General features: G+C 47.4%; 1 protein-coding gene across 26 annotated transcripts in view; it reads left to right on the plus strand.

The window, feature by feature from the left end:
• The window catches only part of PTK2 (protein tyrosine kinase 2), a 183,208-nt gene that overhangs the window by 98,155 nt on the left and 69,237 nt on the right, over nucleotides 1-15,816 (plus strand). For all 26 annotated transcript variants that reach the window (XM_081070012.1, XM_081070007.1, XM_081070003.1 and 23 more), the window contains 2 exons: nucleotides 4,498-4,528; nucleotides 7,747-7,799. In XM_081070012.1, coding sequence (XP_080926138.1) covers nucleotides 4,498-4,528; nucleotides 7,747-7,799 — 84 coding nt within the window. The remainder of the gene's footprint in view (nucleotides 1-4,497; nucleotides 4,529-7,746; nucleotides 7,800-15,816) is intronic.

The raw sequence follows: 15,816 nt of genomic DNA on the forward strand, positions 1-15,816 counted from the left end.
TATCCATTCATTTTTGTCTGAAATATGGTATAGAGTTGTCACAGCTTTCTCTATAGGAAATGTAGTAATGAAGTTGCTTTTAGAAATGTCTACAGGCTTCTCAGTTCACACTTTTGTAGCCATAAGCTCTTGGGATTTCATTTTATGCTTTAAACAGGGCTGGATACCTTGTAAATACTATTTTAAACATTTTGAGAGAATTCCTTCACATAATATTTTGCAAAAAAATGTTAAATATGACTTATTGTCTATCTCCGTTTCAGTAAATAATTTTTAAAATTTCATCCTAACTTACCAAAATGTTCTTTTATCAATTTGTTATTACACATTAAAAAAATAACATGCAGCCATGAAGCATTAAAAGAGCCATTTCATGTTTAAAGCTCCGGCATCTTCCTGTGTTGGTTTTTAATTGGCTTTTCTCCTTCTCCTCTGGGGAAAATGTTTTGATATCAAATCTCATGAAATGAGATGTATTACATCCTTCATTCACATGAACAGAGCATAAATGAAAATGCTTTTCTTTGCTTGGTTTTTTTCTTTTTTTTTTTTTTTTGAGTTTTTAAAAGAGAATAGTTTATTAGAGGCAGGAGAAGAGTTTGAAGCTCCGGAGCGGGTGGGGATACCCGAAACTTGAAAATGCTTTTCATACAAACCTGGCAGAGCATAGGTGTTACCAAGTTTGTGTTGCCTTTATAGAATTATTGTTACACTTGATAATTGACTTACCTTATTCTAAATCACAGAATACTTATTTATTACACAACTGTTTTATAATAGCTACCTAAAGCGAACATACATTGCCTGACTGAGATAATATTTTAAGTCAAGACTCATTAACGGACTATAGTCAGAAAGATGTGGGCAAGAGCACATGTGCATTTTAATTTAGATTTTTTAAAATTTCAAATACGTAAATGTAAAACACGTTTCTCCCACTCTAATGTACTGTTTTTCTGGCACGGTGCTTTCAATAGCAGTTATACACGTCCCCAGCTCTCTTCTCTGGGTCATAAAGTGCCTCACGGGAAGCAGCGTACCTAGCATGGTCACGTGTGTAACAGCATAGCGTCACACGTGATCTAGAAGCTGTCTGTGTGAGCTCTGAGCATGCCCAGGTGCAGTCTGCTCGCTCTGTGATCCTCTGTGGTCATGAGGTACTTTTCAGGGTGGTACTTAGTGGGCAGAAAACACGGTAAGAGCTGCGAAGCCCAGTGCCCTGAACCAAATCCGCCAGGTTTCTGGGTGACCTTGCCCCTCACCCGCAGGAAAGCTCCATAGCAATTTTTCAATTTTGGTAGAATTCTCAGAGGAAAAAAATTATGCAGATTAACATAGGGTCATCATTTGTTCATTTTTAAGGAGATTTCCTATTTGTAGGGTGACTTGTAACGACTATGTTGCAAGGGAGGGGGTGTGTGAAACAAAACCCAGAAGATATAAAGAACCAGATTAATAGAGTCGATTATATAAATATGCAAATGATTTTATTAGTAAAATAAACTTTTTTAAACAGCTATGACCCAGGGGAAAACACTTCTTGTAACACATACAGTGAAGGATGAAAATCTCTGATTTTTCACGTGTTCTTTCAGCTCATTGAATGAGACAACCCAGTCCATATAAACACGGGCACACAGATGTCCAGGAAACGTATGGACACAAACAGTGATGACGCCACTTTATGTTTATTCCATTGGTATCCAGTCTTGGCAAGGCTGTTGGAAACTGTGCTCTCGCTCTCCGGTGGTGTCAGTGTAGACTGGCATTATGTGTTCGGAGGACAGGGTAGCGGTGGCTCCCTGCCCAGGAGGCCACCTCCTAGAAGGCAGCCCTGCAGAGCTACGGCACAGGGTGCCACTCTGCACGGAGAAGAACAGCACAGACTTGGAAACCAGCGACGTGTCCACACAAGGCGGTGACTGAATGACTGAGGAGCATACCGGATACACTACCACGCAGCTGTTAGAAATGCTGACATAGCACTGTTTTTGTGTTAAAAACCTACATGTGCATACGTGTCTGTCTCCAAACCCGTGTGTGTGTGAGCATAAAGGAAGTCTGGAAGGTTGGAGAGTTACGGCCCCAGCTGTGGTCAGTGATACTTCTACGGAGGACACCGTTGTATTGGCAGCAGGGAGGGGGTGGCTTCCACTTTTCCACTTTTTTCCACATTCTAGACCTTTATGATTTCAATTTGTTACAATGAACCTGTATTCATTGTTCAATTAAAAGACAGTAGCTAAAAACTTTCATTCAAAATTTAAAGTCTCAGTTCTAAAACTCAAAAAATACGTGGGTTAATACAAGGCACACCCTTATTCCTGGGGAATTTATTCAGTGAAATAAGATCCATACCACGTGAATGGCGTGAGAAGTCCTGTTATTCATTCAACTCATAAATGTAAAGCCATGCTCAACGTTACCTCCCAGAACGGGGCATTTCAGTGAGTGAGGACTTGTTCTGTTACTACGCTGCTGCCAAGTGCGTTGGCGGCCGTTTTCCTCAATATTCTTACTCTGGCTTCCTGGAAACGGACTGGCCTAAGACCGTGTTGTTACTCCCCTCGTTTGCGCCTTCCCTCTGCTGCTGCCCAGCTACTTAGGAAGTCTGTATTAACCGAATATTGAATAACTGGGGTTTTTTTCCCTGCGAGAACGTACCCATTTCAACAGAGAGCGCACAGAAGCTGCCCTGACATGTCATTTGGAGGTCGCATCATTAATGGACAGTGCCGGGCAGCCACGGGATGGTAAACTCGCGCTGGGTTCCAGGGATTCTGCCTGCGGCTGGTCTCCATGGTCCGACATGGTTGTTTTGCTTGAAGTTGGGCTGGAATGAGGCAGTGGTCCTGTGCCAGGGGTGCCCAAAACATGTATACACGTGATTGTATTCATCTTCTGTTAGCAGTACGTATCGAGTATTACAATTTTAATGCACTTTTTTTCCTTTCTTAAAATGTGTTTACATTTTTTTGGCACCCTCTGTATATTCTATGTTACTTAAGCTCACAGCTGTTCCTGCAGATGAGGCAGTATGATCTCTGATGTATAGGTAAATAAACAGTTATTCAGAAAGAGCCACCGACCTGGGGTCCACAGCTTGTTTAGTTATTCATTTACCCACCAGTGGCAGAGAGCCCCTGAATGCCAGGTGCTCTGCCAGGTGTTAGGGACCCCCGCGGGCAGGTGAAGTCTGACTTCACATGATGTGACTTGTGGGAAATGCTGGCTCAGTGCACAAGGGCCGTCCAAAGCCTCTTGAGGTGTTATTCCAGGAAGGGCTCTTGGAGGAGATCGTGCTTCAGTGGGGCTGGAGAGGTTAAGGGGTGACAGTCCCACCAGAAGGAAGAGCGTCTTTCAAGGGAAGGAATGTGTGAAGGCAGCATGACACATTCAGGAAAAGCGACCTGCAGTCGCGTAGGTCAGGGAATAGTGGAGGACAAGACTGGAGAGACCACTGACAAAGCCACTTCCACGCAGTGGGCTGAGGGACTGTGGTCAGGGCGGACGCCACGGAAAGAGTTTTGGGCGGACAGCATGAGTGAGTGCACCGGGTGTGACCAGGGAGCTGCCCAGAGAGGCCGCAGGGAAATGGGGGGGTGGGCACGTCCCAGACCCACCCTTAGCCCCCACACACCCAAACACGGGAGACAGGAGCTGTGTGCCGATGGAAGCGCCGCCGGGCTTTGTGGGTTCAGCTGAGCTGCTGACGTCCTCCTAACAGCGATGGAGAGGCGAACGTCGTAAGCAGGGGAACGACGGGATGGATTCACACTGGGGGAGGATTGTTCTGGTTCTGACGCAGCTGGATTGTTAGGAGCCTGTTCAGTTCATCCAGATAAAAGAGATTGACCTGGGCGGCACCACGCTGCCTGCTTCACAAAAGGAGGGGTGGGGAGAGCCCCCCGCACCACTGAACGAAGTCCTGAGCTTCACTGTGAGACCAGCAGGCGCCAGTCACTGTGCCCGAGGGGACGTGCCCACCCCATCACTGGTGGCAGCCGGCCGCCTGCGGTAGAGGGCTCCCTGGCACGCGTGGCACGCTCGCGACTGGGGAAGTCCTTCAGGTCACCGCTCTGCAGGCCCGCCTGTCCCGTGGCTCCTGCCGTGCCTCAGACCCTCTGGCAGCCACACGCGTGGATGCGTGGTGTCTGTGTTTCTGCCCAGGTTTGGGGGTGCTGCTGCTGAGTGTGTGTCACTTACAGTGCAGAGTGTTGGGCCTCGGTCAGAGGTGCGGCTTTGAGCAGAAGGAAGCATCACCATGCAGAGCGCTGGGTTGTCACTAGGCGGTGCCTTTTGCACCGTTTGCGTCGCCAGTCCTGTAATGTTAGTTATACAGAGTGACATGAAACCGTGAGTGCCTAAGCTAGACGGTGTCATCGCTTCCACTGCTAAAGTCTGCAGTGGGGCTCATCCTTCTCCCTCATTTCTACGCATGATCTTTTCCGAAGGAGTAGAAGGAACCTTACCATTTTCTTCTGTTTTTTTCCCCAGAAGGTGAACGGGCTTTGCCATCAATACCAAAGTAAGTGCTCCTTTGTCATATTGTTAGTCACTGTGCTAGAAACGTCAGGAAATCAGATGCTTGTCTGTCCATTTGCCTGAATAGTCAGATTTCCACACTTATGAACAGGGAACTAGAAAACAAATGTTTCCAGAAAGAAATCAAATCACTTGTAAATCATGTTATGCATTTAGGTTGAATCAAAAGTTTAAAGTGAATTTTTCCCTTTATTTTAAGTTCAGTAAGGAGTTCAAAAATACTCACGTGGTAATGCTGCCGAGGCCTGTTATACAGTGACTTTATCGTCATCGCTACTCTTCGTAACAACCTGAAAATAGCTGCCATTCCGGCTATTTTACAAATAAGAAAATTAAAAAATAAGTAATGTATGTTAAGTTTTTATTTGTTGGTTGTCAAGAATTTCATAATAGATGTGTTGATCTATAAAATTTAAAAAATTGAATAGCATTTCCATAAGAACTTATGTAATAACATCTCTATTCTCAGCCAGTGTGTTAGGAACTGGGGACCCAGAGAAAGTTAAATCTAGGCGTGCAGACATACAGGGCAGTAAACAGCCCCAGCCGAGAGCTCAGAGAGCAGTTTGAACTGAACCCCCTGCACCCGCAGAGCAGCCCCTCCGCTGGGGAAAGGGGAACGCGGCACCATTATGCCGTCCTGCTCCCTCTCCTCCATCGCCAGTCTGCCTGTGATTCCTTCAGTTCTGTCCTAAACCTGTCACATCTGTCCACTGCACCACCTTCCCACAGCCCTCTTCTGATTTTAGCTACTGGTGTCACCTGTCTGGCCGCTCCACTAGAAGCCTGTGTCGGGGTCCTCAAGACCACCCCGGGTTCTGAGATTCTCTAAAAGGGACTCCGCATCTAAAAGGGACACAGTTGCACTCACGGCTGTGCTGTGTTACAGCAAAAGACACAAAGCAAACCCAGCACAGGGAGAAGGCCAGGGGGCGACATCCAGAAGCAGGCAGGGCGGGCTCGGGCAGGAGCCCCCTAGCTCCTCTCACAGTGGGTTGTGATAACGGGAAGTATTGTCTCCCCAGGAAGCCCATTGGAGACTCAGTGCTGGGTCACGTACACGCTCTGCCTGGCGTGTACCCAAATCCAGGCTCCCAGGACGACAGCAGGCGTCAGCATGCACCCTGCTGTTGGTACAGACAGTTTAGGCTCAACCACGTTATCATCCCCTTATCAGTTAGGGGGTTGCGGGAACCCTCCTAAAATACAAGTCCCCAACAGCAGCCAAGGGCAGCCTCAGGACACGGCCTCAGGCCTGCTGGGTTAGCTTTTTGGCCCACCACCTGCCCATCTTTGTTCAGTTTTGCCCACCGTCCTGTCCAATGTTGGTTCGGCAGCGTGAGGACATTCGTAGTGACAGCCCTGGCACGGCTGGCTGTTGCTCTGCGGTTGCATGCGTGTTCCCCTGCCAACGCCTCTGGCCTCATGTCGCCCGTCCTCACGCTGCCATCCAGCTCCACTGGGCTTTCTCAGTCACTGGAGCACCATGCTGTCCTCCTCCAGCCCCCTGTCCTCAGCCAGGCCAGCTCGCCTCCGGTCCCATCCTCTGTCATTTCCTGTGGAAACCTCCCAGGACCCCCATCCGGGAGCGTCCGGGTGTTTCCTGACATCTGCTGCGTCCCCACAGTACTTACCACACCACAGTCACACCCTGTGGCTTGTCGAAGGCCAGCGTCATATGGCGCTGTAGACCCAACACTGGGCAGTATGTGGCACGTAGTAGGTGCACAGTAGCTGTGTAGGTAAGCGGGGCTGAGGAGGCCCTCTTCCTCGTAGCTTGTAGGCCGTGTGCTTCACAAACTCAACAGTCTTTAATAGATATTTAGTAACGTCCCACGTCAGGCCAGGAACTCATGCTCAGAGTACCTTTAATCGTGGAAAGTCTGTAAGGGATGACATTGAGGCTTAAGATTGACAGGAACCATAAACAGAGACCAAAAGTGAGTGAAGAAGGTGGGTCAGACGTGGTCAAAGATACTAGGAAAACTGAGTAAACACAGAAACCTTTATATAATCATAGTGCAACAGCCCCTGTTGTTGCTACTGCCCAGGAAAGTGGTGAAACCACCCCGGTGTGAGGGAGGCGACTGAGCAGCAGGCAGGCAGTGTGGTCCCCCGTGTCCTGGCCGCCGGACGTGCAGGCCGCTGACGTGGCCTTCTCCTGAGTCCGCACGCTCTGACTGCCCATCAGTGTAGGTCAGAGCTGCAATGCAAGAGAGACTGGTGGCTTGTTAGAGGACGACTTTGGTTCAACTCATAGAAAGTATCGTTTCAGATTATTTAGGGAATTCAATCAAAGGAACTCAATTCTGTGGCTTTATGCTATAATTATTCATTGTATACGTTTTATAGTTGTATATGGACTATTTCTAGTTCTCAAAAGTGATACAGTATTCTAAGTGCAAATATTTCCTGGTATAAATTTAAATACTAGGAAACATTTCTATTCAGTGCTTCGATAGTAAATGCTGATGTATCTGGAAAAAAAAGTTTTCTTTTACAAAAAGATCAAAGTAACTTTGATGTCTGAAGACAGTAGGGTTCCTTTATTGTATGTGTTTTGTGCTTTACAAACATTTTAAACTGAACTATACTTGCAGTTTTTAAATGTCCCTAAAACTTTTGGTCAAAATTTTATTTTATGTGTGTAAATATGTAAAATACAAATGTCATTGAGCCATTTCCTGAAACAATAGCAGATACATTAAGCTTACCTTTTTTCGTCTAAATAATAATAATAATATATTATCTGCTTTCTTACATGCTCTAAATTGAAGAAGGAGAAGTCTTACAACAGTATTTCAAATTATATTTTAGAGAGCAAATTTCAATTCCAGCTATGTTTTTCCCTCTGTTTTATAACTTTTGGGCAATCCCTTGCAGCCCAGGATTTAAATTTAAAATTGTATCTAACCATGTCCACCACATTAAATGGGCTTGCGGTGTTGTAAGTCACTGTCCTGAATTGCTTTCTCAGAGCAGTCCAATGTTCCCTTCAGTTGTTTACCTTAATTTCTAATCTTTAAAACATTAAAGCAGTCTGTTTCTTTTAAGGGTTTTGGGTAGTAGAATCCAAGTTTTAAAGCCCCCACCCTCTAGAATGTAAGTCCCCACTGAGGTGGTGTGGCCCTCCCGGTTCTCCCGCGTGGCGGCCGTGTGGTCCTGAGAGCCCAGCATTCACAGCAGGCCCGTCTCTTGCAGGCTCGCCAACAGTGAAAAGCAAGGTGTGCGGACACATGCGGTCTCCGTGTCAGGTAAGAGGCTACCGTAGAAACGCTTACTGCAGTTGTGGGGGGAGGAGCATTGCGTGTTAGATGTCTGTTCATTTTTATTATGATTACTCCTTCTGGAATAGCTTGTAAAAGTAATACATTCTGACTGTCCCACTTGGCCTAATTTTCCCACCATGAAATAGGTTTAAATATGGCTCATAGATTTTTTTTCCTTGATGAGACATAACGTGTATAATACTAGATTACTCACAAGGTTATATATGAATTCCAAGTTGTTTTCCAGTTTTTCTGTCATGTTAATTATATTCAGAGTAAATTTTTACTTTTGAAATTGCTGTTATCATTTATCTTTGCAATTGAGCAGAATTTAAGAGAATATACTTTGTATATTTATTGTTTTCTTAAAGTTCAAGATATGTGAAACTTTTTTTTAACAATTTTGTCTTTCACAATTAACAAAATTGTGTTTGAATGTTGCTTTTTAAAAAATGTAGTTAAGATACTGGTATAAGCGTTATCTTAACTATTTGTTGGTATGATGAATGGTGTACTTTCCTTGGTATGTTTTCAAAATATGTGTCTTTTTCCCCATTGAAAAATGTGGAAAACAAGGGGCAAGGGAGAAGAAGCATCTTCTCTGGACCCAAGTGTGGTTTCTTAGAATACAAATGCTACACGTGCATACACACAGATACACATGCGTGTCTGTATACACACGTATGCAATCTGGTTTTAGAGACATGTTACATTTCTAAAATACATAAAAGTTTCTCAATAACTCCAGTATCTGACAATCTGACTTAGAAGAAGCCTAATTCCTGTTAGTTTAATTTGCATGAATTAATTTTTCCTGAAATTTAGTTTGGTGCTTTTGGCTAGTTGGTGACTGATTCCTTTTGTGTTCCAGCATACAAATGTGATTGCTTGTTACGACTTTATTGTGCACACACATCCCATAGGCGCCCTCTGAAGAAATACTGTGCTCATGCTTCTGTGCTTGTTGAAGGTCCTCTAGTGATGGGCTGCGTGTGACGGGTGTGTGTTGCAGCGCCGAGGCGTAGCCGCGTCCTCGCAGGGTGGAGAGGAGGTTGGAGTGACAGCACTGGGGCTGCCGGCCAGTGTCCAGGGCCTGGCGACGGCAGGGTTGCCAGCATGTTCTGACGTGCAGTGCGTCGTGCCTGTCTGCTCGCTGCCTGTTCCACACTCTCCCCGCCCCGGCAGGGAGGGATGGCGAGGCCCTGAGGTGCTTAGCACTTGCGTTTGTTGGGCCTGCGCTTGTTTAGGCCGTGGTGGGAATGGGATTCGGGAGAGTCAACCAGGCCTTGCGGGGAGTTTGTAATCTCACTGCAGAGACAAAGGCCAGCATGTGAGTGTGAGCGTGAGCATGAGTGTGAGCATGAGCGTGGTGAGCCAGGGGAGGGAGCGGTGGCTGGCCATCAGAGGGGATGGCGTGTTCTGTAGAGCAGGTGACATTTGAGCTGGCTCTGAGTAATTGTCAGTGCTCTGGGCCATCTGCTGGCCTGCCCAGGCGTGAGGCCCCGGGGCTGCTGACGTGCCTTGTGGCCGTGTTTGCCTCTGTGTGTGTGTGGGGACAAAACCCCAAAAAACAGTTTCCAGGCTCTCGGCCTCACATAGAAAGGTGCTGGCTCGGGTAGTAAATGGCCATCAACTGTGATCAGATGCCAGCAGCTGTGGCTAGTTGGCCGTCAGCTGTAACCCGTAGGCCTTTGGCCACTAATATAACGGCTGTGGCTACGCTAGCAGAAGGGAATGGGGGCTAGCAAGAAGATGGTGGTTGGCAAGCGCGGACTGCTGTTAGGCAGATTATGTAGATCCTGCTTCCTGTGTCTCCAGCCCAGCCACCAGCGAGAATATATTGGTTTGACTCCCCTATCTATGGCTCCGTGGGTGTTCCTGTTTGGCCTTACCGTGTCCTGCGTTCTTGGGCGGGGAGCGGGAGCTGAGACCCTGCACGACAAATGGCGCAGCGAGCAGGGTACCCTGCGTGACAGTGTGTGTGTGTGTCTGTGCACATGCTCCAGTCACTCCGTCCGTTAGGTGTCAGGACTCTGCCGCCTGTGCTAAAATACAGCAGGTCTGCCTGGTACGTCGGCTCTCGTTCCTCCTATCTCCCCAACCCCTTTTTATCCACGCGTCAGGTCTTCACGGGTCAAACCTCGGAGCTTCTTTAGCGACTAACTGGTCGTCACCCAGCCTCTAGGTGGTACATTCTTTGTGCTTCTGCCTGGGGCGTTTCTGCCTAGTTATCCCTGAACTAGAAGTTCAACTTCAGTCCCCTCCCAATATGGAGTCTTTGATTGCTTCCAGCTTTATGGAATTAAACAGGCGATTCTCCAGCCAGGTTTCAGGAATCACTTGTGACCCATCAGACGGAGTTCAGGCTCCTTAGCTCAGCCCTTCCCCTCCCCCTCCCCACATTGTTTTTAGCCAAATGAGTTTGGGAGTTTGCCCCTCCATCCTCCTTCCTGTGGTTCTGCTCGAGCGTTCTGTCCTCCAGGATGTTCTTTGTATCCTCACGTGCCAGTGTCCCCATCCCTCAGTCAGTAACACTGCTCCGTATCAGACCACCACTCTGGTGATTCACAGGTCCAGCCGGAGCGCCCAGTGTCCTGGGGCTGTTTGGTGAGAGCGCCAACCTTTAGGTTGCTGGTGATCCATCATCATTCCCCGGTGTCTTGCCCACTTCCGTGGAACTGGACTAACAGCGGGGTATTTGCATCTTCCACAAAGACCAGAAAACACCCTCTTACCAGCCCAGCCAGCAGCAGCTTATGTCTTTCACTCGACCCCTACGCTGTTAAGCTGATACTTAGAAAACCGGTCCTGTTACTACAGCTCAAGGCTGTCTCTTTACCCAGTGACCTGGAAACCCTGTACCCTGTGGGTGCAGTAACACGGGGGCAGAGGCCCCAACTGCCCTCGCATGGGTTGGGGCTCCCCGTCCGCAGGGAGCCAGCTGTGTCTCAAGGTGTGGGCCGAGGCTGTGCTTCTGTCATGCTCCTGTGACCCCTGCAGACTGGGTGTTGTTCCGCTGTCCGTTTCCTGTTGTATGCTGGCTGAGTCAGCAGGTACTTCCTCAGCACCTGCTGTGTGCCAGGCACTGTTCTAGATGCCGGAGCATGATCGTGACCAAAGGCAGATCCCTCCTTCATGTAGTTGACGTCCTGTGGAGGAGACAGAGCAGAGACACTGGCCATTGCGCAGCAGGGGGTGGAGGGGTGCTGACACCTGTGCTCAGGTGACATGGGCAGGGCCCTGAATGGAGTGAGAGATGGCATCCTGCAGACACCCCGAGGGACAGTGAGCTCTGGGCCCAGAAGCAGAGGCTGGCGATGCGGGCCTCGGTCGGGGGAGCAGCAAGGAGCAGCGTAGAGGGCTAGGGGACACAGGGGCAGGATAGTCAGGACTCACACGCAGCTAGAAGGGACGTCTCTTCTTCCTGACGGTTGAGCGTGCTCCGCATGGCATTAGATATTGTCTTGTTTAAGCCTGACTTTTCATCCCCCCATTTCACAGATATAAGGAAAGAAATTTTGAGAGGAAACAAACTGGTTCAGTTTCATACAGCTTGAAAAGGTTGGAGCTGGGGTTGGAATTCAGGTTGTAACTGTCCGCCAGGCTCTATGGCGTTTTAGCCCCAATGAAAGGGAATTTGCCCCAAGTATAGATGAAGAAGTACTTGGGAAGATGCTTCTATTCACCACTGGAAAGGTCTTATCTTACCTTCAAGACCAGCTTCGGATGTCACCACCTTCTGGAAGCCTTCCCTGACTACTCCAGCACTTTTTTTCCTCAGGGTTCTCTAGCCCACTGTACAGCTCTCTGGGCTTTAAGTGGATGTAATCATTTTAGAAGCAAAGCCCCTTGTCCACTAGACCACAGCCCCGTCATAGGTAAAGCCATACTCTGTTTATTGTCTGGGGCTTAAGTGCTTCGTAATGGCTTCAAATGAACCGATGAGTGCCTGCGCCAGGTGTGGACACAAGCTGGGACATGGAGGAATGCATCCAGGTAGCGGGAGCAGATGGCAGAAAGGCAGGCGTGCTCAGAACGAGCAGTGGCATTGAGAGCTGCTGGAGTCCCAAACGATTCCCGGGAGCTGGTCACCCAATTTTCCTGGATGCTTTCCCGGAGGTTTTAGGCGAGGGGCGTGGAGGCTAGGTGACAGAATAAGGGTCGTGATAACTGGAGTTTTCAGCCCTCGATGGATCCCTGGCTGGGAAATGAAAGTGTCCTTACCTCCCAGAGACGTGATACCAGGCTCGCATTCACATTCGTTCCCAGGCCCTCAGTAAGATCAGTTACAATTGATGTTGAATATGTGAAGAGTTTCTTTGAAACCTAGACAAGGTTTCTCTATAAAAATAAGTGTAAGGTGAACAGATCTACAGGCCAGTGCATTTCCTTGAACACATTATTCTCACGGCTTCAAGTAATTTTTTTAGCCTAATTATTCAGTTTTTAGGAAACTTGCACTTAGATATTATGGAGCTCAGGTAGAGCTTAGAACAGAGAGGCTGGTGCTTATAGTAAGAGGTCCATAGGCGGTCATAGCCAGAGTGACCTGGATCGGGAGGGGTGCCTGAGTGAAGTTTGTGTGGGTGACAGTTCCCAGGAATACAGATGTTTCCAAGGAAAATCAGTGAAGAAAGCTGAATTTAAATGTCTTGAAAGAATAAATTGTGTTTTGTTCTGTTGGTTTTGTGTCTTAGGATTTGCTTTGTTTTGTTAATAACCAGGCCTCTGTTAAGCGGTAAAACCGTAGGTGGAGGGGCAGTAGGTGGGGGGGCAGTAGGTGGGGTGGGCATTGGGGGGCAGTAGGTGGGTGGGGAGTACATGGGGGGTACGGTAGGTGGGGGCAGTAGGTGGGTGGGGGGACGGTGGGTGCGGCAGTAGGTGGGTGCCACAGGTGGGTGCGAGGAGAGCTGCAGGCTCACCCTTGGTGCCTGCGGGCTAGGCTTTCTCTTTCGTTTCTGTGGTGAAACCAGCGCAATGGCCGTTTCTTGTGGGCAGAAATGTTTGGTTGGATGTCTCTGCTGATTCCTTTGTGAGGAGACTTTTTCAGTATTTGTTGCAAACAAAGTTTGTTTTTTACTTTGTAACCGATTCTTTTGGTTTAGTTGTTAATCATTCAACATCATTTCCTTTATATTAAATTACTGTTAGGTTTTTCAAGTTAGTGACTGACAATTCTAAACTGAAATATACTTAAAAAAATAAATGTTATTTTTATTAACCTGCTTCATTACAAATTCTACAACTACTTTACACATGCAAAAGTAGTTTGTAAACTTCTGTAAAATATAACAAGGTGATGTGTACATAGTCCATAGTAATGATTGCATTTTTCTCTTTTCCCATCATCTCTGAAATACAGGTGTGTCATCCATTCATTGCTCTGTCACTGCTTTGTAGACATATGTAGTCACACATGAATGAGGCCCATTCACGTGTGTTGGTTTGTGTAACCCTCAGGAGCGTTCCTGAGGGTGTCTCCAGGATGCCAGTAGTATCTCAGGACAGATGAGGAGACATGGTGGCTCAGTGCGGTGGCCTGGCCTGTTCACGGAGCAGTCCGCGATAGAGAACCTGAGTGGGGAGCCGGGTCTTGCGCTTGGAAGCCCAGTGCCCCTGCGTGAGAGCCCGCTGACTCCTGCAGGGGCTGGGCCACGTCCCGTCCCGTCCCGGGGCAGGGAAGGAAGGGAGGAGTACTTCCTTAGGAGAGGGATTCCTCTGTAGCTCCCCCATGCGCTGGGAATGGCTAGGACTGACTCATTCCTGACAGACACTCGGGTTAAAATTCAAAAGTCTGCCGTCAGGTGTGAAGGAATGGTTTCGTATGGTTTTCTTCCCAGTTTCAATTTTGATAACGCTGGATTTACAGGGTAGTCTGTCTGCTGCTGAAAGCTTGATTTAAATGCCAGCTCTCAGGAATTTTTTTAAAATGCCACATTTAGAGTAGTTTTTGTAAATTATATGCTTATGGCATAATTTCATCACGTTAGTGCCTCTGATCGTTTTGTGTGCAGAGTGGTAAGTACTGGATGGTACTGACACCTTCCCTGGCGCACAGGGAATTCTCCTCACCTCCCCAGTGGTGTTAGCAGAGACTTAGCCCCGAGGCTTGCCCTTGTCTCTCACTGGGTGTAGACAGGAAGGGGCTTGAGCCTGAGTAAGGAAGTGAATCGGCTCAATCCCCGCCCTGCTCCCCGCCCGCCTCTCCCACCATTCCATCACTCGAACTCTCTTTGCCTCTTGAGATCTGAGGGTGCTGCTTATTCATGTCCCTCTCCTCTCCGGTTTCTGAGAGTTGAGAGAAATGCTCCAGTGGCACGTGGGTGCTGAAGTGTCTACGTCATTTGTGGTAAAGCAGCGCCCTTGACCTGAACTTCCCCTCTCAGCTGCAGGCACGGTGGAGACGCTCACTCGGTGGAGACGCTCACTCGTTGGGCCCTTGCCAGGGAGCAGCTGAGACACTTTCTCATGATGAAGAGCCCAAAGGCAAAGCCGAGCAGTAGTGAGCATAACACACATTGAAAGAGGATGTTTTCTTTACAGACTCTTTCCTGGCCACACACGTCTGTTCCCTCGGCCTGTGAATTTTGTTTCCAGATGGAGAGTAGTCCCATCTTTTCCCTGTGGCCTCCATAAAGTATGGGGCAACGCACTGCTGCTGAGAGACTTGGAGCAAAAGTGCATTTCTGTCTCTATAAAAACATGCCTAACGATTGACAGTGTTTGGGTGTGCTTGGCTCCTAACCTTAGACCTCTGGCCAAAATTATTAGCACAATAATGAATGAACTTTAGTAATCTTTAAAAATTGTATTCCTAAAATACAAGACGCCCAAGTGTCATCCTGCTAAACATAAAAACAGGTATTGCTAATATCAAAAGGCCCTGTTATTTATTTCCTTTACAGAAAAAAGAAATTTTAAAGGACGGCTTGAAACCTTGGAACTTTAGTGTAAATTCTAGAATTTGACATCAAAGCTTCTTGACCCCCCCCCCCCACACACAGCAGTCTGTAGCATGTTGTGGCTACATAATAATTGTATAATTTATTAAAATCAATCTATGAGTCAGGACAAAAATATTTGATACTTTCACAAGCAAGAAACTTAAGTGAATGGATATTGTTATGTTTTTGAATGTTTCATTTTTTAAAAACCTTTGATCATGGGAAATTTCAAACATACACAGAGTAAAGAAAGACTAGTTAATTGTAGCTCATCTCTGGCTCCGCCCCCTTTCAGAAGCACATGTCGCCCAGTGGGCGTTTTAAAGCGTCCAAGAGGCAGATAAGCATTGCTTGTTGAACTTGGTTTGCTGCGTCTGCTGTCTCTTCCTGTGTCTGTAGGGTAGGACTTTTTTTGTTTGTTTTCCTGATCACAGTTTATTTGTTGAAGAAATTGTGTCACGCTATTGTTCCCACACTGGATCTGGCCGATCGCATCTCTGTGATGTGTTGATGGCGTTCCTCTCAGGCCCCGGCATTTCCTGGAAGCCAGTTGTGAGGATCGAGAGAAGTCTGATCAGAGTCGGGGTCCGTGAATTTTGTTTTTTACAAGAATACATCATGGTTACGTGCATGACACCTGGCTATCTCTCTGTGACGTAAGACCCGTGTGTAGGTTTGGTCAGCCTGTGATGCATTATAGAGTTCCCGGGAGTGTTTTCCCTCATGACTTCGGCAGCTACTGATGTTCATGCCTGGATTTCATGAGCGGTCGTAAAACAGTGACGTGCAAATTCTGTCATTTCTTCCTCGGTTATTTAGCTGGAATACTTCTAAAGACAACTTGCTCTCGTCAGCTAAGGAGAAATGCCTTATTCTTTCCCTTCATTTGTTAATTCTTAAACAACGAGCTGCCTCCTTAGCCAGATGTTGTTGTTTATGGCGTTTTCTCTTCTGAGCAGCGTTAGGGATTCATGGATCTTTAACACTGTTGAGGGCAGGGTTATTCCCATGACAACCCCAGGTTGGATAATTTCCCAGAAGGACCGTTTTCGGAACAC

The sequence above is a fragment of the Rhinolophus hipposideros genome (genome assembly GCF_964194185.1).
Source record: "Rhinolophus hipposideros genome assembly, chromosome: 13".
Taxonomy (NCBI): Eukaryota; Metazoa; Chordata; class Mammalia; order Chiroptera; family Rhinolophidae; genus Rhinolophus; species Rhinolophus hipposideros.